This window comes from Canis lupus, chromosome 2 (assembly GCF_011100685.1).
Source record: "Canis lupus familiaris isolate Mischka breed German Shepherd chromosome 2, alternate assembly UU_Cfam_GSD_1.0, whole genome shotgun sequence".
Taxonomy (NCBI): Eukaryota; Metazoa; Chordata; class Mammalia; order Carnivora; family Canidae; genus Canis; species Canis lupus.
The window spans coordinates 74,689,837-74,716,055 of NC_049223.1; the positions used below are offsets into that span (position 1 = coordinate 74,689,837).

At 53.2% G+C, this 26,219-nt stretch overlaps 1 protein-coding gene across 5 annotated transcripts in view; it reads right to left on the reverse strand.

Moving 5' to 3' along the window:
- The window catches only part of GRHL3 (grainyhead like transcription factor 3), a 34,034-nt gene that overhangs the window by 3,923 nt on the left and 3,892 nt on the right, over positions 1-26,219 (reverse strand). For all 5 annotated transcript variants that reach the window (XM_038531600.1, XM_038531597.1, XM_038531599.1 and 2 more), the window contains 14 exons: positions 18,035-18,221; positions 15,388-15,449; positions 13,606-13,945; positions 13,278-13,351; positions 12,657-12,810; positions 12,372-12,483; positions 10,865-10,959; positions 8,637-8,795; positions 7,596-7,674; positions 7,340-7,473; positions 5,760-5,794; positions 4,508-4,596; positions 3,560-3,645; positions 1,045-1,109 (listed from right to left, as the gene is read on the reverse strand). In XM_038531600.1, coding sequence (XP_038387528.1) covers positions 1,045-1,109; positions 3,560-3,645; positions 4,508-4,596; positions 5,760-5,794; positions 7,340-7,473; positions 7,596-7,674; positions 8,637-8,795; positions 10,865-10,959; positions 12,372-12,483; positions 12,657-12,810; positions 13,278-13,351; positions 13,606-13,945; positions 15,388-15,449; positions 18,035-18,221 — 1,671 coding nt within the window. The remainder of the gene's footprint in view (positions 1-1,044; positions 1,110-3,559; positions 3,646-4,507; positions 4,597-5,759; positions 5,795-7,339; positions 7,474-7,595; positions 7,675-8,636; positions 8,796-10,864; positions 10,960-12,371; positions 12,484-12,656; positions 12,811-13,277; positions 13,352-13,605; positions 13,946-15,387; positions 15,450-18,034; positions 18,222-26,219) is intronic.

A 26,219-nucleotide genomic window follows, 5' to 3' on the forward strand; every position in this document is an offset into this window, starting at 1 on the left:
ACGAGGTGATGTCTGATCACCTTCCAGGGCCCACGAGTAAATGTAGCTGGAGTTACATTGTCCAGAGCAGGAGGACAGGCTCTGAGCTGCAGTGGGGGGCTAGGAGGCCGGGGGGCTGGGAGTGGGGCCTCCAGGCAGGGAATAGTGCTGACAATTCCTTACACTAGGCTGGGCAGGGACTTCTGTGAATGCCCAGCTCATTGTCTCTGAGCTGGGGGGGACTGAGTGTGGGGGCAGTCACCATGTGGCCCCCTGTACCCCCCTTGCCCAGGCTCTCCTGGGCAGGTAGCAAAGGGCGCTGTGGTGTTGAACACTAATCCCCAGCAGCCCACAGTAGGTGCCACACTGCCCAGCCCTCGGGAAGGTAAAGCTTCAGCCCCTCCTGCCTCATGCAGATCCACCGGTGAAGGCCTATGCAGCATCTCAGCTGGGTTCCCTCAAAACCACACCCAGTCACCGCACCCTTTCCAGACTCATTGCCAGCCACTCCCTCCTTGGGCCCTGACTCGGCCAGTAGCAGCAGCATTGCTGGGCCCTTCTGCCTCCCTGCCTTTACTCTGCTGCTCCTGCCCCTGAATATTGCTTAGCCCCTCTGAGCCTCAGTTTCCCTCTCTGTGAAGTGTGGGTAATGGTGTCTACCTCATAGTGTGGCTGTGAGAGTTAAGTGGAAGACGTGTAGCCCAACATCTGACACATGGTAGACGGATGAGTGAATGGTAGTCACAATCACCATCATTGTAATCAAATGACTTGGCCATCCAGTGGGCCGGGGCTTGGACCTGGGTCTTCTGATCTTTGGGCCTGCACTGGCCTTCCACCTGCCATCTCTAAAGACCCTTCCATCTGTCTTCTACTCCTTTCCTTCCCAGTTGGCAGGTGGCCTTGCCAATTCCACAGCCCTCGCCCTCTCCACAAAGCCAAGGACAGATGCTGCTCGGCACCATGGGGGGCAGAGCAAGCTCGCTGGGAGCTCCCTGAGCCAAGATTTTAGAGGGAATGGGGCAACGAGGGGGGATGGGAGGAAGAGCTGTACTGAGCACTTACCCCCGCTTACATTTCTTGTAGACTTTGTAAATGTTCTCTTCGGGGAACCCATACTTCTCAGAGATCTGGAAGAGAACAGTAGGGGATTTGTTGTCTGCTGCCCAAACTGGACCTATTCCAGCCTCTTCTACTGTAATCTTTTTATTTCCTGATTATAAAAGTAACATATGTCCATACTGTGGAGAAATACAAAGAAAAAAATAATACAATTGTCCATAATCCTGTTTCCAAGAGGTAAACATCTGGGTGCCCTCTTTCCCATCTTTTGGCCATGGGTGCAGATTTTTTGTATTCCCCATACATAGCTTTATATAACTTTTTTTTTTTACTTCATGTTGCATGTTATAAGCCTTCCCGCATCACGACAAACTCTTGACGGACTGCACGTTTAGTGGGTGTAAAATATCCCAAAGAGTATCCACCAGGTCCTCCAACCCCTGCCTCAAGTCAGACCCAACATCGTTCCAGTGCTGAGGGTGCCCCACTCACCAGCTGCCGACTATGGGCAAACCAGAGGCAGAGATGGGCATCGCCCCTACCCGTAGGGCTACTGGAAGTGACTAAACTGGCCCATAAAAAGCATTTGGGGCAGTTCCTGGCCTGCAGACCTCCACAGAGAGTCAGTGCTGTTCTCTTAGAAGGGGGGCACTGGATGCTCCTGCCCTGCGGTGAGGGGGATCACCCAGATATTGTCCCCTTAGAGGCAAGAATTACTAACCCCATTGGGTGGTTGAGGGTGCCCAGCTCCACGAATATAAACCGTGCACCCAGGGCCCAGCCAGATCCCGGGTTTCCTGCCCCGTCACATCCCAGAACACTGGTGTTCGTTCTGCGGACAAGGAACCCCCAGCTTGGAGGTCCGTGAGTGGCCTGCCTGAGCTCGCACAGCCAGAGCCAGCTCACTTCTCCCCAGGCAGCCAGAAGTTTCCTCTAGGGCAGACAGACTCAGTCTGGTCCCAGTTCCACCACCAGGAGTGCAGACTCTGAGCAAGTCACTTGACTTCGCTGAGCCTCAGCGTCCCCATTTGTAAAACAGGAGCAAGCATAAGATGTCCACGCAGCGTGGTTCAGCCCAGGAGCTGAGAAGATGAAGCGAAGGCCCAGCCTGTGTCTGTGCCCTGGTGAGAGGCTCAGTCAGAGGGTGCCGTCTGGCGTGACTGGCCGCCTAGAAGCAGCAGCGAGCCTTAGACCGAAGGCTTCAGGCTGAGGTGGTCCTCTCAGGCCTTTTAGGAAGAGGATCAGGCTCAGCTGCTTGGTTATTCTCGGTCCTGACAGAGATCCCTCCAAGGCAGGAAAGTCCTTATTCTACTTGGATGGCGACATGGCTGGAAGCTACCAGGAGGAAGATCTCAATTCAACCTAAAGAAGGACTTAGGAACTTTCTAAACATAAGTTGTACGAAGACAGCATGGGCTGCCCCGTGTGGTGGTGAGCTCTCCATCCCTGGAAGTAGGCAAGTCAAGAGTGGGTACCCCTTTGGAAGAGCTGCTGGGGAGAGAGCTCAAATACCAGATGGGGACCCTTTTAGGTCTATCCAACCCAAGGATTCCGAGTCCATGTTCGAGTGACATTAATGGCTGGTGTCAATCAATCAGAGCAGATGATCCATGAGGGACCAGAAGGGCACAGCAGAGTGGAGAGAGCTTGGGCTGGACTGCAGCTCTGTTACCTTAGCCGCTGTGGCAGGTTGCCTGATGGCGAGAAGGCTGTTTTCTCATGGAAATGAACAGATAATAATCGTAACCACTTTTCGGGGTTGTTCAGAGAATATGGAGAGCTAGCAAATGCAGCGCGCCTGACAAAATGCCTGGCCTGTAGTGGGTCTTTAGTAAAAGGTAGCTGGAGTTACTACGGGGTTCATTTTCTCTTCCCCAGCCCACCATCTTGGAACCTTCTGGCTGTCCCGTTGGTTCAACCTTTAAGCCCCCCTGGCCCTGGCGGAGGCTTGTGTTTGCTCAGTTTCTAGCTGAGCCACAAAGCTGCTGTGGGTTGCATTCAGAGTCGTTTCACCCACTCTCTGGCAGTTTGGGGGGTTGGGGAAGGTCTCCTTGCCCGAACACCACTTTGTGCCACCCCCACCAGTGCCCCCCAGCCAACCACGAGCTGGAGGAATGAGGCCCCCCGGAAAAGAAAAAAAGAGTGTCTCTGGGGCCTGGCCTTTTTGGGTTTCATTCCCATTAAAACAGAAACAGGTTTGCAAAGCCAACAAAAAGCTCTGGCCTGTCAGACAGCAGCCATCAGATTAAGGAGGATTTATGGTGTGTGTGACTCCCAGGGTGGAGCCAGGGCTCTGGCTGGGAGATAACATCACAGAGGCACGCCCCCACCAGCCAGGCCTGGGGGTGCCCCCCCCCAATGGGGTGGGACAGGTGGGCCATTGGAAAGCCAGGGTTCCGGCATATTCCTCCTCAGTGCCTTCCTGCGGGAAGTCAAAACTGTGTGGTGAGGAGTAGGGGACAGGAGCGCAGAGCAGGGTCTGGCCGGGGTGGGGGGCGTGGGCCACAGAGCCTCTTACCGCATTCCTCAGCCCCTTGAGGTCCGGGGTCTTCAACATGAGGGCATCAAACACCTCCTCGGTCTCCCTTCGCACGTACAAGAGAACTGAGAGGCAGAGGAGTGGCTTTTAGCGGCAAGGGGAGGACAAAGGAGCCCGGGAACATCCAGGGGGTGGGGGAGGCTTCAAAAATATTATGTTTAACAGAAAATCAATTTCTGCAGAAAGGGCAAATCCTTGCTGAGGGTCTGTGCCCAGATGGGAACTACCACCCAGCTCTGCGGGTCCCACTCGGGCCTGCTCGGACTGTGCCCATTCGGGCAGGATGGAATCCCTGCTCTATTGCCTGCCAGCTAGGCGACCTTGAAGGTAGTTTTCCATCACTGAGCCTCACTTTATCCAAATGGGAAATGGAGGTGGCCCCACCCTCTGTTTCAGAGTTGTGGGGGAACTAGGGACAGGATGTCTTAAACACCAAGTGTGGTACAAGGCTCAGGTCAAGGTTGCTGGAAGCTTTTGATCTTAGCTCTTGGTTTCTTCTTGATAATCAGCTGCAGCCCTCCGAGGTTTGGGCATGTCCCCCTCCCCCAGGAAGTCACAGATTTAGGCTGTTAAAGCCAGAAAGCCAGGAATGGAAACCCAACTCTGTTCCCACCTGCTGTAGAGAATGGGGGGGGGGGGGGCTTGCCCAAAATAATGAACCCGTTGCCTCTGCCAGAGGAGGCATAAGCCCACCGGCTCCATGGACATCTCTCCAAGCACCCCGGGTGCCCTGCGGACCCCCACCCCACCTTCCAGCCTTGGACCCACTCCCGCTCTGAGGAGCAGCCCCTTGTGCCCTCTGTTGGGACGGGTGCTGCCCTGGCTGCGTGGGCCAGGATGGGTGTTTGAGGCTTTGGGGCAGGCCTCACGGGGAGCTGGGGGCTACGTGGTGGGCTCAGGGAGCGGATGAGCTGGGAGGGAGGGTACCTCTTTGAAGATCGTCTTCCTTGGCCTTTTTGGAGGGCAGAGGCTCAAACTCCTCAGCGAAGGGTGAGCAGGTGCGCTTCAGAGGCAGCCTGGGGGTGGTGGGCGACAGGGAGAGGCTCATAAGGAACCCGGGGGGATCCCAGAGTCCAAAGGGGCCCCAGAGGTGCAGAAGGTCCCATGAGGGCAGGCCCAAAGCAGCGGGATGGCGGGGGAAGCAGCAGGTTCTGGAGTTGGGACTGCCTGGGTTCAAACCCCACTCGCTAGCCAGGCGACTTGGGGTGAGTCTCTTAGTCCCTCAGTGTCCCCATCTATCAAACGGGGTGACAGTAAGGTAATGATGACAATACTTCATAAAGCTGGTGAGGCTGCAGGAGATCATGCAAACTGCTTTTAGAGCCGCACGTGGCGCACAGTGGGCTTTGGTGAATGCAGACTATTGTTTCACCATCAACACGATTCTTTTTAGAAAGAATCCACTTGGATGTGAGGTGGGGAAAGGGGGCAGGGATGTGGGGTTCAGAGTAGGGCAGACTCAGGTTCCGGCCTGCCGACGCTACATAAGCCCTGTGTGAGCTTGGTCAAGTCACTTCACGTCTCTGAGCCTCTGGTCCTGGTCCCTCAGGTAGAGCAATAACCCCTACTTGCCTGACCCCACTGGGGGCTGTGGTGAGGGGATAAGTGACCCCATTTGGTGTGAAAGCACCTCAGGAAAAGTACCCCTGGTTTACAGGGGAAGGCACTGAGATCAACAACAAACGAACTTTCTTAAGTGCTTTCCCTTTCATCACTGCCTCAGGCCACACTCCCCCTGGGATATGCTCCCCTCACACAGATCTCAAGGCTGAGGGAGAGAAGGACTTGAGCAGAGAGGCACCAGGCCCCTCGCCCGGCCCCTGGAGTCTGGGAGGCAGCCCCGAGGGGCTGTGTGCTGACCCCCTGTCCAGCCCTGCAGCACACCGTCCCCAGACGTCCTCCAAATCTGCACTACCATCTCCAAGGCTGCTTCTTTCTCTTTTTACAAGCATGTGTCCCGCCAGAGATTCGCCAACTTTTCACATAAAACCAACTCATAAAATCGCAGGCAGTTTCAGTGGGAAAGGAGCGGGAATCTAGCTGGGGGGTTAGGGGCAGAGTCTCATGGCTGCTTCCCCGGCACCCAGTTGCCCAGTTCCTGGCTTGGGGGGCAGCACAAGCTGTAGGGGGCCGGGCGGGGGTGGAGGGTGAGGAGGCCCTTAGCTGCTTCTCTCTGTACCTGCTGGAGCTGCTCTGACCCGCCGAGGGCACAGCCTGCAATAAAAAGGAAAGACATTGTCCATCATGTGCAGGAAGATGAGGGAGGCCCCCCTGCTGCTGGAGGCTCTCTTGGGGGAGGGGGCACAATCTTTACGGCAGGGAGATGCAGCTGCAGGGCCTTTCCAGCCCATTAAGTCCTCTTAAGTGAGCTGAAAGATTGAGCCAAAAGGCAGCATCCAGCCCAGGTAGAAGGAGTCAGGGCCTCAGGGAACACAGATGGGGCTGAGGAAATGCGGCAAACTCCAGGAGCCCCAGCTCGCCCAGAAGGGCCAGGACCGCACACCGTCCTGCAGCCCTGGGAGCCTGCGCACCCGGGGAGAAGCGGAGGACGGGACAGGGCCCTCTCTGGCACCCTCCTGTGCACCCGTCACTCTGCGCCTGGTGCAGTCATTACCAGTCTCATGAGCGGAGGCCACCAGGCCTGCCCAAGAGGCCCCCTCCCTCCGCACCAGCACACCATGGCAGGGAGGCCAAGGCAGGATTCAGACCCCATCCCCCAACCAGGCTCCCAGGGGCAAACCCTCATGTGCCTCCCTCTTCTTCCCCACAGAGCAGCTGTCAGACTGGGCACAGGGCCCTTAATCCCAAGAGGGCAGTCATCTCTGGCAGGGAGAGACACCGGGGTAGGCAGCCACTGACCATGAGGCCACAGCAGCACTTCGGGGAGGATGGCCGACACAGGCCACCTCAGCACTGGCTGCTCTGTCCATTCCGTAATCTCTTACTGTTTGAAGTCACTGCACTGGGCACATCCTGGACAGCAGGAGCTATTTCTGCAAACATTCCTACCTACACGGGGGGCCCGGGGGAGGACCTCATCGGAAGGAAAATCTACTAAATTGTTTAATGTGGAAGCAAATGACCACACAAGCTCTGGAACCCTGATTCCCCCACTGACTTATTGTGAGGCCTTATCTGGAACGTGGAGGGCCAGCAGAGTCCATCTCAAAGGATGGCTCCCAGCCTGAGAGGTGGTGTAGCTATGGTTGAGGAGCTCGGTCGGCTTCTGAAGCCAAGGTGCCTGGGTCCAAACCCCAGCTCTGCCGCCTACTGGGTGGTTTGGTCTCTGTGCTACAATGTCCCCCCTCAGAAATCTGGGGGAATGAGAGTTTCCACCTCGTGGGGAGGTAGGGAGGGTGAGAGCAGGTGGTGCACGGGAAGCATCGAGAACAGTGCCTGGCGCAAAGTGGGCGCTCACAATTGCTCCCGGGACCACCACGGCCCACCAGCTTTGATTCAGCCGCCATCTAACTTGGGGCTCGGACATCAGAAACCTCCACGTGCGCTCCAGGCATGAATGTTTCTTCATGACCACCTTCTCTTCACAGTAGAAAAGGTCACTAACATTGTCTGAACATGTGTACGTTTTTTAATCCCATGGGATTCGATAAGAGCATTTTCATGTTGATGTAAAAAAAACGTCGGGCCCTATACACGCTCTGTCGGCCTGTAGCAGCTGAGCGGCAGGTGCTCCGGGCCAGCCCACGTGGAGCAGCCCCCACCCGGGGCCCGAGACCCTCCTCGGCCCAAGGCCCTCACCCCTCCAGGACGCTGCAGGCCGGAGAAGTGCACGTGGGGGATGAACAGCACCGGTGGCGTCTCCAGGTCAGCCTCAGGCCGCAGATACGTGGTCTCATTGCCCCGGAAGCCCGACAGCAGGCAGCCCTTGATGCCTGATGGGAGGAGGAAGGCACTGCGTCTGGGGCCCTCCGTTCATGCCCCTAACCTCCGCCCTGTCATCTCCTTCCACCCTGTTGTCCCAGGCCAGCCCAGCCCCTGGCCCGTCTCCACTGACCACTGCTGCTGGAGTCTGGGCATTTGACCTTCCTCCGGAACTGCTTCCGCTCATCATCCCGCATTTTCCTTTCAGCTCCCTGTGGGGAAGAGGGGGAAGGGGGTCATCACGGGTCTTGGCAGGGGCTGGCTGCCTCATGTCTTAAATATGGGCCAGCCTTCCGGGGCTGCCAGCCTTCTAGAGCTGCTTCCCCGCCAGCCTGAGACCAGGAAACAGGGAGTAGCAGCGCCCAGCCCGCCCAGGCCCTGTCTGAGGTCAGATGGGCCATGAGAGAGAGACAGACGTGGAGAGAGGGGCACAGGCAGAGACACAGGGAAGAGGGACGAGAAGAAGAGAAACACGAGGCAGACACACAAAGACGGTGGAGAGAGATTCAGAGAGATCTAGAAGTAGATCTTCCGAAGGTGGCAGAGAGGAGATGGCAGTGCCGAGATGGAGGAGGATACGCCTGGAGGCCCAGACGCACAATGACCAGCTCACGGGAGCAAGACGCTTGGAGAGCGAGAGAGCGAGAGCGAGAGCGAGAGAGAGAGAGAGAGAGAGAGAGAGAGAGAGAGCGCGAGAGGGAAAGAGAAAGAGGAAGAGGGGGGAGAGGAGGGGGAGAGAGCGAGAGGGAGAGAAAGAGGAAGAGAAGGGGAGAGAGAGAGAGGAAGAGGGAGAGCGAGAGAGAGAGAAAGAGAGTGCTCAAGACAGAGCAAGAGCGAAAGAGAGAGCAAGAGAGGGAGAGCAAGAGTGAGAGCAAGAGAACGAGAGAGAGCAAGAGAGTGAGAGCGAGAGAGTGAGCTTGCCAGAGAGAGAGAGAGCGAGTAAGAGAGCGAGAGAGAGCGAGAATGAGAGAGTGAGAGTGAGAGCAAGAGTGCGAGAGAGCGCTCGAGAGAGCAAGAGAGAGAGAGAGAGAGAGGAGAGGGAGAGTGAGAGAGAGCAACGGACAGGCCCTGCATGGTGGGGAGGCCCCACAGGCGGGGGGGGGGGGGGGGGGGGGGCTGTCCTGCTCCCTCCCGGGGCCCAGCTGAGGGTCTGTCCCCCCCCCTCCCCAGCTACCTTGTCACAGAAGATCTTGATCTGACAGACAGCCCGGTGCACCAGGCGCTCAGCGCCCGAGCCACAGTCATAGGTGTCGATCTGCAGGTTCAGGGGGACGCCCTTCACCCCCTTCTGCGAGGAGAAGTCTGTGCTGAGGCAGTTGACACCAATAAACACCTGGGGACGGCAGCGGAGCTGGATGAACAGCGGGCCCGGGGGTGCCCTGCGGCCCTGCGACCCCCCGCCAGGGCCCCAAGGCACCCGGCCCCACCTATATCGCCACCTCGCAGGCTGGAGCCCAGGCTCTGGAGCGGGCCCCCGCGAGGTTGCCGAGGGCAGCCCAAAGGCTCAAGGCCCGGCAGGGAGATGGTCCTTCCGTGGCTTTGATGCAAGTCCGGAGCCTCCTTTGCCACTCAGAGTGAGGAGGCAGAGAGCCAGAGCCCGGAAGACCGCCTTCCTGCTGGCCACGAGCCACAAGGGTGAGACCCTGGACCTCAGCACCCTCGACCCCCAGCTCCAGCCATCACTGGACCTGTCACCCCCATTTTACAGCCAAGGAAACAGGGGCGCTAAGCAGGTGTGACCTGCTGAGGTCTCCACAGGGAGGCAGGCAGGGTGGCAGTGCAGAGTGGGCCCGGACATGGGGCCCCCCAGACTCGGGATGGGAAGTCACGTGGCTTTAGACCAGCGCTTTAGCCTCACGGAGCCTCTGTTTCCTGATCTGCAAAACAGGGATGATGAAACCTACCCCATGTGGCTGTGAGGGTGCGTGGAGCACCTAGTGGGCTTGGCACGCAGTGACCTGCTGTGGGGATGGGACAGCTGGAGTCTCACCCCAAAGCCCAGGCCCAGCTGATGGCAGTCTGGGCAGAGTCTCAGCTGGGATTCCCTGGCAAGCTCACCTGGTGAGCATCTACCTGACTGGCTCCTCCACAGGGTGCCAGGGCCAGACCCCACTCCCGACTGGCCACCGTTCTTTGGGACATTTCCCTTGGAAATGACCCTGACCTGCACAGGTAGGGGTGGGGTGCGGTGCCTGAGCAGACCCCCTTCCTTCCTGGGCTGTGGGGGCCAGGCCCCCAGGCGCATGCCAGACATACCTCCCCCTCAGCCAACTCAGCCCTAATGCAGCTCCCACCCTGCTCACACCTGAGAAAGACCCACGCCTCGGGGGCTTAAGGGGCTGTGAGAAAATCCCAACCGAAACCCACCTCTCCCTTCCTACGAAACTCTCTCCCCGCCTCCCTGCACTGGGGGCCCCAGCTCCTCCTCCAGCCCCTGGCATCTGTTTGAATAATAATAATCCCTCACTTTTGTGCCTCCCTTTGTGTTTTCAGAGCCCCTTCAGCTCTATTTTCTCCAGGCAGCCTAGATGGCTCCGGCTCCATGAGGCAAGCCGGGAGACAGACAGAGTCTAGCTCCCCAGCTTGTCCAGGCCAGAAATGCCCTTGCCAGGAGCTGGGCCCAATCCTGGTCTGAAAGGGTAGGCCTGGCCCAAGGAGGCAAAGGACAGGCCCAAGGTCACCCAGCCCGGGGCTCTCAGACTAGTGCCCCTTCCACAACACCAGCTCTCCAAACAGAAAACCAAGGCACGGAGAGGTCCAGAAGCACATGGCAAGTTGGCCTTAGGCACTAAGCGGCTGGTATGAAAACAAGTCACCAGAGGCTCCACTTTCAGGCCTCTTGGACGGGTCTGGCACTGTGCCCATGTCTGAGACATACATGAGCCCATGGAATCTTTACCACAACCCCAGGAGACAGACTATTGTTTCCTTCTTTTGGACGCAGGAAGTGATATGACTGAGATTTCGGCCTCCTCTACCAGACTCCAAATACTCCTCCTGCAACACTGACTGGCCTGCAAGCCAGGAAACCTGGTGTCATCGGTGGCTGGCTGTGTGACCTTGCATGAGGCTTGGTTTTCCCATCTGGTGAATGGGTGGATCTGATTAATAACAATAGCCACTACTGCTATGCCAGGCTGTGCTCTACCTTTTACTTAACTCACATGATCCTCAGGTGAACCTCTCAGTCGGCGCTATAATTGCACCCAATTTTACAGCCAAGGCACTGGTCCAAGGTCACAGGGCTGGACATAGGCCTAGCCTTTCTGGAAGCCTGTGCTTCTTCCCTACTCCTTATCCTGCCTCCTCCATGGGTGCTCTTATCAGGGGAGCTGCCACAATCCCAGATCCCCCCCCAGGGGAAATCCAAGGGACCCAGCTCCATCACAGCTACGCACTCACCTTGGCCTCCTCGTTGACATTCCACACAAAGGACAGCGCGTTATAGGCCACCTCCTCAATGTGCTGCACAGTGTTGAAGTTTTCTTTGCAGTCAGCTGGGAAGCACAGGAGACCAGATGGAGAGTCAGGAGGAGAGGGATTTGGGGACACGCTGGGGAGGAGGCATTCAGGAACCAGGCCTGGTTCTCCGCAGGGATTCGGGCCCTCTCCCCCAAGAACCATGCTTCAATCTGGGAGGGGGAACTGATTGTTATGCCCTGGGTTACAAATGGGAAAACTAAGATCCAGCCTGGGAAACAGATTTGCCCAAACCCCACAGAGAATCCCTAACTTTGACAAGTAGGCCAGGGCCCTCATCAGTTTCGGGTGAAGATTAGAGTCTTCATCGGGATTGTGACTGAGGAGATCTCCCACTAGTAGAAGGAGTAAGAGCAGTGGTGGTGGTAGTAACGGTAGTAGCAAGGGCAGTGATGCCAGGACTGAGCTATCAGACGGCTAGCGAGCAAACAGCACAGCTGCCACCACTTACTGAACTTCACGATGGTGAGCCCCCAGTTAATCCTCACAATGACCCTATGACTGACTGTTCAGTTTACAAAATGAAAAAAAAAAAATGAAGCTCAGAGAGGTCTGGTCACTTGGACAGGGGTCACACAGCTTTAAAAAAAAAAAAAGGTACAGCATGGACTGGAGCTCAGCTTTGGCCTCTGAACACAGGCTCCTACCCACTTGCTATGTGGCCTCTCAGACAAGCCATCGGATCGCCCTGATTCAGAGCATGCTGTCCAGTATGTGTGACTCTGAGACTGAAGAAACAGCCCTGTAAGCAGGCAGGGCAGCTGGCCTCATTCCATTTGACAGCCAAAGAAACTGAGGCTCAGAAAGGGGCAGTGACACAGGTCACACTGTCAGAAAAAGAGTGATGGAGCCAGAACCTGGAGGCCCAAGGGTGGGCTGTGACTCCTACACATCCCAGGGCCTGGGACAGGGATAAGATGGCACCCGTGCCCCTTCCCTGTGTCCCCTACCTGCTGACAGAGCCCTGGGTTCCAGCTCCAAAGCAGAACTGCTGTCCTTCAAACCTGCTAAGTCACTGGGGCCACTCTGTTGTCTTTTGCATTTGTGTCTCAATTGGCTAAGCTCCCCATGGGGATAAGCAGGCCAGCATCCCAGGGGTCTTTTTATCGGATACTGCTGAGGTCTCTAGAGCACTGTTTACCCCAAAGCAACATAGAAAAGAGGTCACCGCTTCCAGCCAACAGATGCAAATCCCTGCAAAGCCTACAGTGTATGGCCTGGAGACAGGGGCCAGGCGGGTGGCTGGGGTCAGAACTAAATCCTACAGAGACCACAGAGGACTGGGACAAAAAGACCTGATTGGGGCATGTGTGAGTGTGTGTGTGTGTGTGTGAGAGAGAGAGAGAGAGACAGAGACAGAGACAGAGAGAGACAAGAAAGAGACAGGGAGACACATGGAGACTGGGCTGGGGCCTGGTGGGGCTCTTACCCACGTCGATGACACGCTGCTTGGCGGTGGGTTGCCGGGAATGCCAGTGCTTCCAAAAGCGCAGCTGCTCCGCCGGGACTTTCTCATTGTCGAACACAACCATCACCACACTCTGCAAGCACAGCAGCCACCATGACCCCGGCCTCAGGAGAGGCCCAGGCAGTCCCCGTCGCTTCCCAGAGCCCTAGTCCAGGGCCTCTGCCCCCCTACTCCCTAGGGTCTCCATCAGGCAGGGCCAGCCCCACCACTATACCCCCATCCCAGGCTGCTCCAGGCACAACATACCTTGACCTTGTTGGAGGACAAGGCGAGGCCTTTGCCGCCTGCAGGGGTCCGCAGAGTGATGGGATAGAACTGGCCCTTGTTGAGATAGGCCATAGGCGACTCCCCAGACTTGATGTGGATGGCTTTGGGGGAGCCCAGGGTGTACTCAAAGTCACTGCAGGGAGGAGAAGGGGAGGACAGTGAGGCTGTGCTCCCAGGCAGGGGGGTCCCAGAGGGCAGCGGGGCAGGAAGCCTGAGGCTGTGCTGTGCAGTCACTCTGTGACTCCAGGAAATCATTCTACCTCCCTGGGCCTCCATTTCCACATTTTTGGAGTTTCTATTTGATGGTTTCCTTGAGCCACAATCCTGCTGAATGACAAATCATGGAAACCAGAGAGACCCTGAGGGGTGACAAAGCCATAGGGGAGAAGGAGGGCCACAGAACCTCAGCTTTTTAATGGGCTCTGAGCTCCCTGTCACAGCCCAAGAAAAAAAAAGTAGAAATTAGTCTCTCTCCTTTCACATGCCTTCACTCCTGTCTTTTCATTTGTTGATGATGCCTGCTCTGGGGACACTGTGAGGCTCTGTCTGTAGCCTCTGTCTACCATCTAAGTGGCCAAGGTTCCAGAAGGCCTGAGTTACCTCTTGGGGCTGGGATAGTCCTCTGGACACGGGGGCTCTGGGGACGTTTTCAGGATGTCTGGGAAGAGCAGCGACTGCAGAGAAACACAATTCAGAGAATAAATGGCCACATTCAGGCTGCTGGGGCCTCATTCCATGGCTGTCACATACAGTGGTGTAGGTTATGCAGTACACAACTAAGGCAACAGTACATGGCAGACCTGCCTCTGCTCTAGGACATTTCATCCCATGGATTCCAAACCTCTGACCTCCTCACTGTCTTCTCTCCTTCTGCACATGCATGCACATATCCAGGGAGGCTGTGAGGGGTATGGGCACAGGCCCTCACCTCCTGTGGGTCATCTTTGAAGGTGCTGTCAGGCTGCCAGCGCTGTGTGGGTGGCACCCCATGAATGCTCTCAAACAAGGAGTTGAGGGAGCTGTTATCGTACATATCACTGGTGGGCAGCAGGTAGCTGTCCACAGAGCCAGCTTCCAGCTTGCTGGGGCCAAGGGGAGCTGCCTTGCCCGGAGTGGGCATGGTCCCCTCCAAACTCATCAGGTTATTCTTCTTGAGACCCTCTGGGTACTCTGGGGTTCCAGACACATTCTCTGTCAGGAATTTCATAAGATGCGTGGGGCTTTCAAGGGGAGCGAGGTCCATCTCATAGTCCATGCCATGGTAGTACCTGGGGAGAGAGGAGGGCTGAGTGAGTGCACCTCTTCTCTCTGAGGGGCAAGGAGGTCCTTGGTGGGATTGGAGGGTGACCATCACGCTGACACACTGACCTCCTTTAATCCAATATAAATGTTAGATCTTCCCAACATGCATGAAGCAAGACATGTTACTATTAACAGGCCAGTTTGTCTCGGGGATGGGCACGGAGAGGATGTCAAGAATGGAATAAGGTATAGGCTCAAGGTTGAGGGGAAAAACAAATGCTTTATCTTTTATAGCACTTGGTAATTTCAAAAACTAAAAGTTTATTTATTTCTTATCCAGAGTCAAAGGTCCCCATCCTAAAACAACTGTACTGAGTCGTCCACAGTGTGTGTGTGTGTGTGTGTGTGTGTGTGTGTGTGTGTGTGTGTGTGTCTGGGGGTGGTTAATGGTTATTATAGTGAACAGTACATTAATATATGTCGAGAAAAAGGTCTAGAAGGATACACTCCAACTGTTAAGGTGGAGCAGGCAGGGAAGTAGCTACAGGGAAGTTTTACTTTCTACTTTCTACATTTCTATAGAGTTTGAGTATTATATAACAAACAGGTATTACTTTTGTAATCAGAAAAGCTTAACATTTTAAAAAATTAGTTTTCAGAAGAGCCCCACGCACAGCCCTACTGTTTCTAGCATGGAGGGGCCCTGGGCCGGCTGCAAGAGCCAGAATGCCTGCCTTAGCAGTCTGGATTTTCTGGAAGGCAGAGATAAGCCCAGGAGGTTTCCCAGGAGAGGCCCTACAGGGTTGGCAGGTGGGGAGGGGCAGGGAGGGAAGAACAGAGAAAGGGCAGGGTCCCTCTAGTGCGCATCTGGCCCTGAGCATGGCCTGTGGTGCCTGCTAGGAGGAGGGGAACATTAGTGCCTCAAGGCACCAATGCCCGGCAGAGGCCCAGAGAGCCAGAGGAAGAAGTATGGGAAGCCAGGTGTCTGTCCCCTCCCCCAGGCCAGGTCTCCCTCCCCTTGAGGCTGCAGGGAGGAGGGTTTTGGAGTCTGGACAGAAAAGCTGCCTTTGGGGTTTTTCCTGGACCATGGCTTTGAAGTTTGTTTTCAGTAAATTCTAACCCACATGGCCTGCAGGCCTCATTGGTGTGCTGTGTGCGCACCCATTCAAGTGTAGCAGGGTCTCATTGTGACTTGGTGGGCCCTAGTCTCTTGCCTTCACAGGCTCCTTCCTTCATAAAAAAATAGTTTAAAACACCTTTTACAGTTGCATTGGTGTAAAAATAGATGTAATCCATGTTGGATCATATTCATTGTTTTCTTATGATTTTAAGATAAATTCTAACACTTTCACAGGCCCCTAAGAGTCGTGGGCCCTGGGCACTGAGCCTTCTATGCCCGATGGTCAGAGCCCAGAGGTGAAAGTGAGGATGAGGGAAGGGGCCGAGATGGTGGTAGGGCGAGCCTCACCTCTTTCCTTGGTCATTCCGGCCCCCAGTGCAGGAGGACAGGATCCGCTTCTCCTTGGGGCCCTGAGTGGAGAGGAAAGCAGGATTTATGCATTTATGGACAGATCAGCCCCCTCCAGCAGACTTGGCCAGACAGAGGAGCTACCTTGGTCCCTGGGAGAAAACCTTCTGGTCCTGCCAATTGGCAGACCAGCATTTAGTCTAAGTCCCAAGTTAGAGAGTGGAAAGAAGTACCCCAAGATGAGCACTTAGGCATCAGAGAATTTGAAGTCGGGCAGATCTGCCCTAAGATCTAACTTCACCACTTAAGAGTGCTGTGTGACTCTGAATCAATGACTGTACCTTTCTGAGATTCATTGTCTTCGTATGGCAAGTGGGGGATTAGAATACCTATGTCAAGAGTATTGTGAAGATTTATTGGTAAAAATAATGCTCCCTGGTTTTTATTTTTTTATTTTTTTAAAAGATTTATTTATTTGAGAGAGAGAAAATCTCCAGCAGACTTCCTAATGAGTGTAGAACCTGATGTGGAGCTCAATCCCACGACCCTGAGATCATGACCCGAGCCAATTTCAAGAGTCGGATGCTTAACCAATTGAGCCACCGGGCACCCCTCAAATCTCAGGCACACCCTTAAATCTCCAATTTAATCTCTATACCACTCTGCGATTGCTACTAATGTTATCTCCATCATATGGATGAGGAAATTGAGGCCCAGAGAGGCTCTGTTGTCTCAGTGGTTATGAGCATGGACTCTGGATCCAGATTTCTTAGCTTTAATTCCCAGATATGGTGTGGGACCACATACTGGTGTGTGACCTGGAGCAAGTCCCCTAACCTCTCTGTACCTCGTTGTCCTCATCTGTACAGCAAGGATAATAATAGTAACACTAATTCCAGAGATTGTCGTGAGTGCTTAGACCAGCACCTAGCACATGGAGAACACTATCTGGCCAGATCAGTTCTCAAACTCCCAACTCCTGCTCTCTGCCTTACTACCCACCGGGCTGCTCTGAACCCACAATGCTCTGAAATGAAGGGTGAGGGGTTGGGACAGATATGTCTCCCCAGGATGCTGTATTTCACTAAAACCACTACAAGTGTCACCTCCAGAAACTGTTCCCATCGTCTTGGCCCTGGGAGTGGCCCTTTGCCTAGGAAGATGGTGCCAGATTTTACATTATGCTCCAACCAAGCTGTAAATCCCAGGCTGGGGGTTAAATCCAGGCCTAGGATTCTGGCTCCCACCATGTCTCCAACCTGAGGCAGTCAATTTAAATTTCTTTTCCATCAGCCTGGGCCAAACGCTACCAGCACACTATCAGCCTGCTGGGGAGGAAATAAGGTAGGGTAACTGCACCACTCCAAGGTGAAAACCAAAGCCAGAAAGAAAATTTGGGGTCTTTTCGTATCTGGGACCACACTTCCCATCCTTGGCATGTGAGTTTACACAGGCAGTGCCTTCTCCCTTAGGGTAAGGTAGATAAAATATTTCTTGGGTAAATATTGAGGGCTTATTTACAAAGTGGCTTTAAATCTTCAGGTTCAAAGCCAGTTATCTCAATAATTGGCTGTTTATGTTTCCCATTCTCAAATCTGGGAAAGTCTCTTGGAGCAATCACCCAGCCCAGGGAAAACAAGAAAGTGTACTGTCATGTGACAGTTCAGACAGATGGGTAGGGGCTGCCTGGAGTGCAGTGGAAAAAGATTCTTCAGCCTCCTGCACCCCGGTGAGCAGCCTGTAATCCATGAGCAATGTCTGGCACAGGCATGGGAAGGGGTCGGTGGCTCTGTCACTGTGTTAGGTACTTGTGGTTGCCCACTGGCAACCAGATAGGGGAGGGACTAATTTCTGTTCTCAGGTGCTGATAGTCCCCCAGAGTCAAGGCCAAGGCCCTGGAAACAATTACAGAACAATAGAGACTGTCTGTCAGGAGGTGTTAGGTTACATAGAATGGCAGCAAGGGTAGGAAGGATAGTCAGACACTCCAGAGAGGGAGAGGTGATGTGGCAGGAGAGCTTCCAAGTGAAAGTGGCCTTGAGAAGAAAAGAAAATGATTCAAGAGCAGAAGGCATGTTCTAGGTGGTGGGGTTGGGATAGGTGGGTGGGGATGACAGGGCAACTGGGATGACCTAAGGGATGGGGCAGAAAAAAGATGGCAGGTTGGGGGTGCTCCTGTGATGAGGAGTATGTGTGGCCAAGGCACTGATCCTTTAATCACTAAGCACTGAGTATGTGGCAAGCAGGATGGGGAGCTGAGGACTGAGTGATGACCACCACGTGGTTCCTGCCCTCCAAGAGCTCAGTCATGCAGGAGATGAAGAAATAAATGCACAGCAAGCAAGTTTCTAAAGACAGGGTCAAGGATAATGATGGTAGTTCTGAGGGTACCTGGGGGCACAGAATGAGAGACCCAAGAAAGCAGAATGAATGGGGTAACCTTGAAGCCGAGACCCAGAGCTGAGGGGGGGAACTTAGCCAAGGGGCGAGGGGTGGGGGGGCCAGGCAGAGGGAATGGCATGTGTGAAGACCCAGAGGAGAGAAGAAACATGGTACTGGGCTGGGGATGGGCTGCTGGGTCATGAGGACTGAGCACGAAGGCGACCGTTCAGTCAGAGGGGGACACTCCCAGAGGGGGCAAATGTACCATGTAGTAGTCATAGAGGAAGCTCAGGGCGGCAACACTGTCATCGTCCCCGTTGACCCTCATCATGGCCTTCGTGGCAGCTGTCAAGGGGTTTTCCAGGTAGGTCTTCCAGGCCTCGTCCTCGCTAGTGTAGGGGAACTTCTGGAAGTTGACTGGGTCATTCTTCAGCAATCGCACAGACCTGAAGCTGGAAGATAAGTAGGGAAGGTCAAGAGGCAGGTCCATGAATGGTCAGCCTCAGGCCAGTGGCCAGGAATTCAGAGTTATCAGCCTTGAAAAGTTGAAACCACTTCTTCTACCACCTTTGGGCAGCATGGGACAGTAGAATGTACCCAAACTTGGGAGCTAGATGCTTTCAGTCTCTACCTGGGGCCTCACTTCCCTCACCCACGACTCTAAGACCCTAATCCCAACCCCGCAAGGCTTCAGAGAGGATTCAGTAAAATGCTTCCACGGTAGATACTCATTCAAAGGAACTTAGCATAAGAAGGATAGGAAATCATGACAAACAAAATTTCCAGATAACCCAGCATGAGAAGTTCCCCTGCAGACTGTGAGAGACACAGAAGGCCGGCAGCGATGCTTGCAAGTTAGGGAGTGTGGCCAGGAAGCCTATGGGCAGAGCCCCATCTTGGGAAGTGGCCTTTCTGACCAACATGGACTGTGGATGGCCCAAGCAGCTGCTCAGATGCCAGGAACTTGGAAGGCGAGGAGGATGCTGCAGGGCACACAGAGGAGGCAGGACCGGGCCCCGTGCTGAGAACTCAGACAAATGCAAGGCATGTGGCCCAAGAGACAAGCCGCATGGGCTCAAAGGAAAGAGATCCCGAGCGGCTCCTTGGAGGAAGCAGACATTTAGCTGGGGGCACTCAGCACTGGGGATTGTTATATCATGCAGAAATGTGAAGGGGGGCCACCAGGATAGGGACACGACCCAGAATAAGACTGATGCTGATTAAAAGTAATATCTGATCTTTACTGAGCATCGGCCGTGTTTTAGGTGCTGAGATAATAAGCACCTTCCATGCATTCTCTCACTTAATGCTCACAACAACCAAGTAAGGCAGGTACTATTATTGTCCCTATTCTAGAGACAAGGAAGCTGAAGCTCGGAGAGGTTATGGGAATCGCTCAAGCTCCTGGTTAGTGAGTGGCCCCGAGGGCAATCTAGCTCCAGCAGGAAGATGGTGTATTACAGGCTGGTGTTCTCAAACTTGAGCAGCATCAGAATGACCTGGAAGGCTTGTTTTTTAAACACAGATTTCTGGGCTGTACCCTTGGCGTTTCTGATTCAGTAAGTCTGGGGTAGCTGGGAATTTACACTTCTAACAAGTTCCCTGGTATTGTTGATGCTGGCTGTCTGGGGACACCTCCCACCCCCGCTTTGAGAATCACTGGTGTAAAACATGATCTTGATGGTGAGCAAAGGCACAGAGGTGGGAAAGTTTCAGTGTGTTCATTTTAGAGCAAAGAGGGTGTGAAGGAGAATGGTTGGTGAGAAGTTGGGAGCTGCTGGACTGGGAGAAGAGAACCCCAGTGATGAAGTGAGCACTGACTGGTCTCCTGGTGCCCGATGCAACCCCCTGCCCCATCCTAAGTGAACCTCCTACTCTCTCACATTAGGGACACAGGACCAAGGCCAGCTGCCATTTACCATAATATGTCTGAACGCTTTCCATCCCTAAGCTCTGCTCCTTAGAAGAACACTATGAGGTAAGGATCATTGGTTTCAGTTTACAGATGAGGAAGCCTGAGACTTGGAGAGGGTAAGAACATGCCCAGGACCACCCAGCTAGTCCATGACACAACCAGGATTTAAACCCAGGCTTGTCTGGTACCAAAGTTGTGTGCCTTCCACTGAGCTGCACTGCTTCACCGTAATGCAAGAGGGAGATCCTTACCCCAGCAGCAAACAGTTCAGGGGTGGCAATTCAGGCACTGTGGCAGACTAGTGGGTGGGCAAGGAAGTGGCCCCCCTGCTGCCCTGCAGCTCAGGCCTACCTTTCCAGACAGAGTGGGAACAGCAGCCAGACCACACCCAGGCAGGCAGTGGGCAGCAGCTCTCCCAGGGGCTTCATCTGGGGCACAGTGCCTCCCACCTCCCTGGGTCCCAGGGTGCGGGACATTGGCTCTGGGAGGGAGGGAGAGAGAGAGCTGTCACACAGCAAAGAGAAATGACAGAAACCTTCCTGCTCTAGGGGTGCGGAAAGGGAGGCACTCCCCGAGTTTCTGCTGCAATAAATCAAAGACATTAAAGACAGAAAAGTGAGAAGTAGGCCCCTCCTAGCTGCCTTCTGGGCCTGGGGTTAGAAGAACTTACAGAGCAGGCCCAGGGTAGCTGGCCCCAGCCCCTGCCAGCTCCAGGCGAAAAGAAACTCCCCAACCAAGGGGTCATGGGAGAAGCCGGGAAAGGCCTGGTGGACCTCCTCCCTCCATGTCAGTTGGGATCCCCAGTGCTTTGCACTGTTCCTCATTTGTAAAATGAATTTTTTATTAGGATCCATGTAGGATTATGAGGATTGAGAGCACTGCCACACAAAAAATGATTACAGCCGACCCTGGCATGTAACAGGTGCTTAATACATGAGAGCCATTTTTGGGCGCTGGACCCAGCCTGGAGCCAGACACTGAGGGGCTGCAAAGTGGCTTAAGACATGGTCACCCTGCAAGTCCGTGGCAGATCTGGGCCTAGAGCTCCAATTTGCTGACTCTGGTGGAATGACCATTATCAGCTTTGATGAGTTATTAGTTATATCTTACCCCACTCAAAAATTAAAGTTTAGAAGACAATGATAAGGTCCCATCAGGAAGAAAAGGCCAGTGTTTGTTGTTCATCCAGGAGGCTTTTCTCGCCTACATGGGTCTCGGATCCATCCTGTCGGGATCCCTCAGCGTGAGTCCTTGCTACACAGCGGCTGTGGTACCTTCCGTGTTTACCATAGGCAGACACCTGCCAATTGTTCTTCTGCACTATGCCATCAATTCTGGGCCATAGCCCTGAGAGACAGGTATTGGGGAAATTGAGACTCAAACAGGTGATATTACCTACTCACCATCATTCAGCTCGTAGGTGTTGGAAGCTCAACCTGAACCTGGACCTACCTGCTGGACTCTAAGATGTTTTTTACCCCACACTAGTTTCCTTTCAGGGTGTCTTTCTTATTCTGGAAATTCCCTTCCTCTGGAATACACTGAACCAATGGTCCACTGACAGAGAGTCAGGGATTTTCCACCCACACCAGGCAGGAGGGAATGAGTAAGAAAGTGAGATGCCTGGAAGTTTCTGGCCAGGAGCTGGGAGCCCTAGTGGCCTGGTCTCATGCCTGCTCATGCTACCAATCAACTTCGTGACCCAAGACTAAGCATTTGGCTTCCAGAAAGTCTTGATTATAGATGAGATTAGCATTGACTTATGTTCCAAAGCCTGAAATCCAAGAACTTCTGGTACCTGTTCTCTTAACACCGAAATTGAGGATTGAGGGCCCAGGGGGTGAGAGACATGAAGAGTTCCAAGGACTGAGCTCTACTTATGGGTGACAGAGCCAGAATAAGGAGGGGGAGACTAAGCGACCCTCAGCCTGTTCAGTCACCTTCCCAAGGGGCTCCACAAACTTGCTGTTGATGCCCCTAAGGCAGAACTCCTGAGCTACTAGGAAGTGGAAGGGGAATGGGGGAGGGGGATGGCAAGAAGACAGCCCTGAGTTGCCTTCTTGATGTCAGATCTCCACCAGGCACAGCACAGAAGAACCTGTAGTATCTTGAGAAGAAATAGCACCAGGGTCATAACCTGACAGACTCAAGTCAGCTGTGTGTCCTTGGGTAAGGCATTCGCCCCTCTGAGCCTATTTCCTCATCTGTCAAATGGGTCAATCTAGTGTCTTCCATGTGCCCAGTCAGGGAGTCTCCTAGGCCCTGGGGAATCAGCCAAGAACAAGACAGATAAGGCTCTGCTCCCATGGAACTTGCAGTTTAATTGGGTAAGACAGACCATAAACAAAGAGATAAATGAGTTAATTTTAGTCAGTGATAAGCACTGTGAAGAAAATTAGAACACAGTCATGTGATGGAGTCACCAGGGTTGGCTACTTTAGAGAGGGGCTAATCTCACGGGCTGTTAGGAGAATTAAATGCATTAATGTAAGAAATGTGCTTAGCCTCGAGCCTGCCAGAATAATCACTCAGTAAATAACAGCCATCATCATCACCATCATCATGACCACCATCATCTCAGAACCCCCAAATGACAGTAGAGGGGAGACTCTGCCTGAGGTCCTTAAATTAACATCCTTCCTAAGCCTCCAGTCTGTGAACAGGTTCTATGTCAAAAACCAAAAAAAGAGACAGTGTAATAACCCCTTGCCTTGACTTTCACACTCATTATCTCATGGGGCCTCCCAACATACATCATGTGTTATTATCTCTACTTTACAGACCAGGAAATAGGCAACAGAGATGTCCGGGGACCTGTTTCAGGGGACTGGCCAAGTGAGTTACAAAGCCAGGCCTCCTGGGATCTAACTCCACAACTAGTCCCTTTGCCATCAACCATTAGTTTCCAAAAAGGGACACAGAAGAGAGGAAAAACCCGATAAATAGGGGTGGCATCCATCCCTCATTTTAACCAATATTTGTCAAGGAACTACTACATGCCAGGCCTTGTCCTGGGCAAACAAGACAAGAAGGTCATCCCCGATGTCATGCAGGTTGCATTTTAGTGGCAGCAAGACAGACCTGACCACAAAAACAAACAACTCATGTCAGATAGGCCAAGAAAGCTATGAAGGAAAGGAAGCAGGAGCCTGACCTGCCTGAACTTTGGGGAGTGACTGGATGTTGTCAAGAAGAGAGCTGGAGGGGGAAAGGGAGTAGAGAGATAGGTAGGGAAGACTTTGGATCTTCCAGAGGGGAGGAGATGCAGGATCAAAGGCATAAGCCTGGGACAGCTCCTAGAGCCTGCCCACCTACTGTGTGCCAGTTTTTTTTGCATATATGTTGCCTTGTTCCGAGGAAGGCCAGCCCCCTGAGGAGGAAATTCAAGTCAGAGATTTGATAATACCTCACATTTGCATGGCATGTTGGATTTTTCAACATGCTTCTCATACGTTTGTCATCACCTCTGATCCTGCAACGCCCCTGTAAAGTAGGGAGTGGACGTATGACTATCCCCTGTGTGATAGCAGGAAAAGTCGAGCCACAGAGAGGGCCCCTGGCTTGCCTAAGGGGTGCCTAAGGCCACCTAGCTAGGATCTCATGACAGCAAGCTTTGAACAGAGGTCTCTGGTTTCTAGCATCAAGAACCTTCACAAGGCTGCCTCCTCAGAGCCTCTCCCACCCAGCTTTCCCTCCGTTTGGGAGAGAGCTGAATACAAAATCAAGAGAGAGGAGCTCAGGCATCTACCTGATAAGCCTCACTTCCTGAGGCCCCTGTCTCTAGCCTGTACGGGTGCACAAACTGTCCATGCAGGGGCTCTCGTGTGGGTGGGGCCTTTCCCCAGCAGCTCACTCTGGGCCCACAGCATGGGAGGGGTGTGGTACCAGCTGTTCCACACCCAGCCAGACTCTTGGCCTCCTGACTCTACCATGCATCATTCTGGGCACCAGGATGGAGGAACCAGGGTGGTGAAGTGGGTTTCATCCCAAGTCCTTTTGGGCTCTCAGTGCCCGCTGCTTTCTGGCTGAGAGCCATTTGAAACTCCCAATGTGACTAAGTAAGTGAGTCTCAGCCATTAGTTGAGGACTTTTGGATTTAATTTAGGGTGCAAAGGGACTTTCAAACTCTAGTTTCTCAGAGAAGGTGTGACTTTGCCTAAGGACACTCAGCATAGAGCAGGATTGAGATCTGAGTCTTTTAGCTTCCTATCTGGTACTAAATTAAATCACTGCTCTATCCTAAAAGCATGTCAATAATTCAGAGACATAAGAGGAAGGACTATTACTCAATTTGGAGAAGAAGAAAACTCACCAAGGCTGGTGGCCTCAAGCCCCACCAAAGGAGGTGCCTGGCACAAGATAGATCCAGTGAACTGGGTCCCACTTCCCTTCAGCCTGAGAAGGAAGAGTTTCAGGGGCGACCTGAGCTGGGTGTTGACACCCAGATACACCCAATAACTTGCCAAACCCTGTCCTGTGCCACCCAGCCTCCTTGGCAGTAATCAATCACACTCACTAATTACCTACTGGGAGGCCCTGCCACAACCGCTCACGGAAGAATCATCTTCCAGTCAGTCCCATGCGAGGTGTTCCCTAGGCATGACAGGAGCACTCTAGGGTTCTCCTGTGTGCCAGTGGCCCATGTAGTTTCTGGATGCACAGGTTGTGAAATGTGCCTTGTCACATACTGGGGGCTCTTTGGGGGCCTCAATGGAGAAATGGGGGAGTCCATTCTAGGGCATGGCTCTGTAGTGACTCTACTGCAAACAAGGTGGCATGAGCTCATGTGTACGGAATGGGCCCCAGAACTTCACAGACCTGGCTCCAGTTTCAGCTGTTAGTTACCAGCTGTGTGACTTTATGCCAACTGACCTCTCTGTGCCTCATTTTTCTTACCCGTCAGAGGGAAAGATGGGAGGGACTAACCTCACAGAATGATGAGGATAGCTACTATTGACTTGAGGGCTTACCAAGCACCAGGTGCTGGCCCAACAATTCCTAGTCATTGTTTTACTTCATCTTTACAATTCTGTGAGGTGTTACTATTGGAAAATGCAATGAGATAATGCAGGTCATCAGCAGAGTGCTAGCACATAATAATGTGAATTATTATTGTTATTATTATTCTTACTAGAACACACTTTGTAGAGTATCCCCCAGCAAACTGCATGATAACTCACAGCTTCACCTTCTCCCATCTGTAAATGGGACACCTCTTCCTAGCAGCAACAGGAGACCTGAAGCTTGGAGATTCCCAGATAAGACGGGCAAACGTTGCCAGCTTCACCATCTGGCTTTGGGTGGGCAGGCTGAGGGTGGTCAGGCTCCAGCCAACGCTTCGAGTTGCATGTAAATTAATTGTGCACCATTTCCTAATTATACCAGAAACTCGCTTTCACCTCTTTGAAAAATCCCGCCCTCTGTGGAAATTCTTCTTTCATGCTATGCTCTTTTGGTTTCCTGTCCAATTTTCCCGGGTTTTTTTCCCTCCTTCAATTGAGATGTGCAAAGAAATTGAAATCCACCTCTCAATCCGGGGTGCCACATCCCTTCATTCATTCACTTACTGATTCATTCAACAAACACTCACTGAGGGTTACTCTATAATAGGCCCTGTACTGGGTATTAGGACGCAAATGTAAATACCAAGCTGTCCCTGCCCTCAAGAGTCTCCAATTCTTGCTGCCCGGGTGCTCCACCCACCTGGGAAATAACACCAAATATCGGTGAGATAATTTCCCTTCAGGACATTCACTAGGTCAGTTGCCCAGACTTTTTAGAAGATGAAAAGAATGGAGGGAGGTAGCCAAGCAGGATTATTTTGCTCCATTTTAGAAACGCTGAACTCCAATAGGGGAAGGAAGACAGGGAAAGAAGTGAAGGGAACTGTTATTTAAAAGCATCAGGCCCTGTGCCTTTTCATTCTCATACTTGCTCAGGGAGGTGGAGTGGAGGGGTGGATGGAGCAGGGGTTGCTTAGCACCAATTTCAACACAGCAACTTGACACCTAGTGAGGTTAAGGAGCTCATCCAAAAGTCACCCAGTCCACATGTGGCAGAGCTAGGCTTGAACACAAGTGTGACCCCCGCAGCAAAACTCTCAGCCTGCTGACCCAGCGACTATGTGTCAGGTCAGAAGAGGATCTGGGAACCTCCTGCCTCCCAATCCTCTGCCAGGTCTTCTAGGCCAGTGGTTCTTAAACTTGAACATGCATCAGAATCGCCTGGAGGGCCTGTTAAAACACATATTGCTGAGCCCCACCCCCAGAATTTCTGATTCAGTAGGTCTAGGGTGAGGCTGAGAATTTGCATTTCTAACAAGTTCCCAGGTGGTGAAGATGATGATGATGCTGGTCCAGGAACCACATTTCGAGAACACCAATTTTAGGCAAAGCAATAATTCTCTCTTTGAAAAATAATGACTCCCTCTCCTCTCCCTATTTCAAAAGTAACATAAGGTATGTAAAACACAATATACAAAATGTAAAACGGAGAGAAAAATTGGAAGCAGAGACTAGATTCACCTGCATTCCTC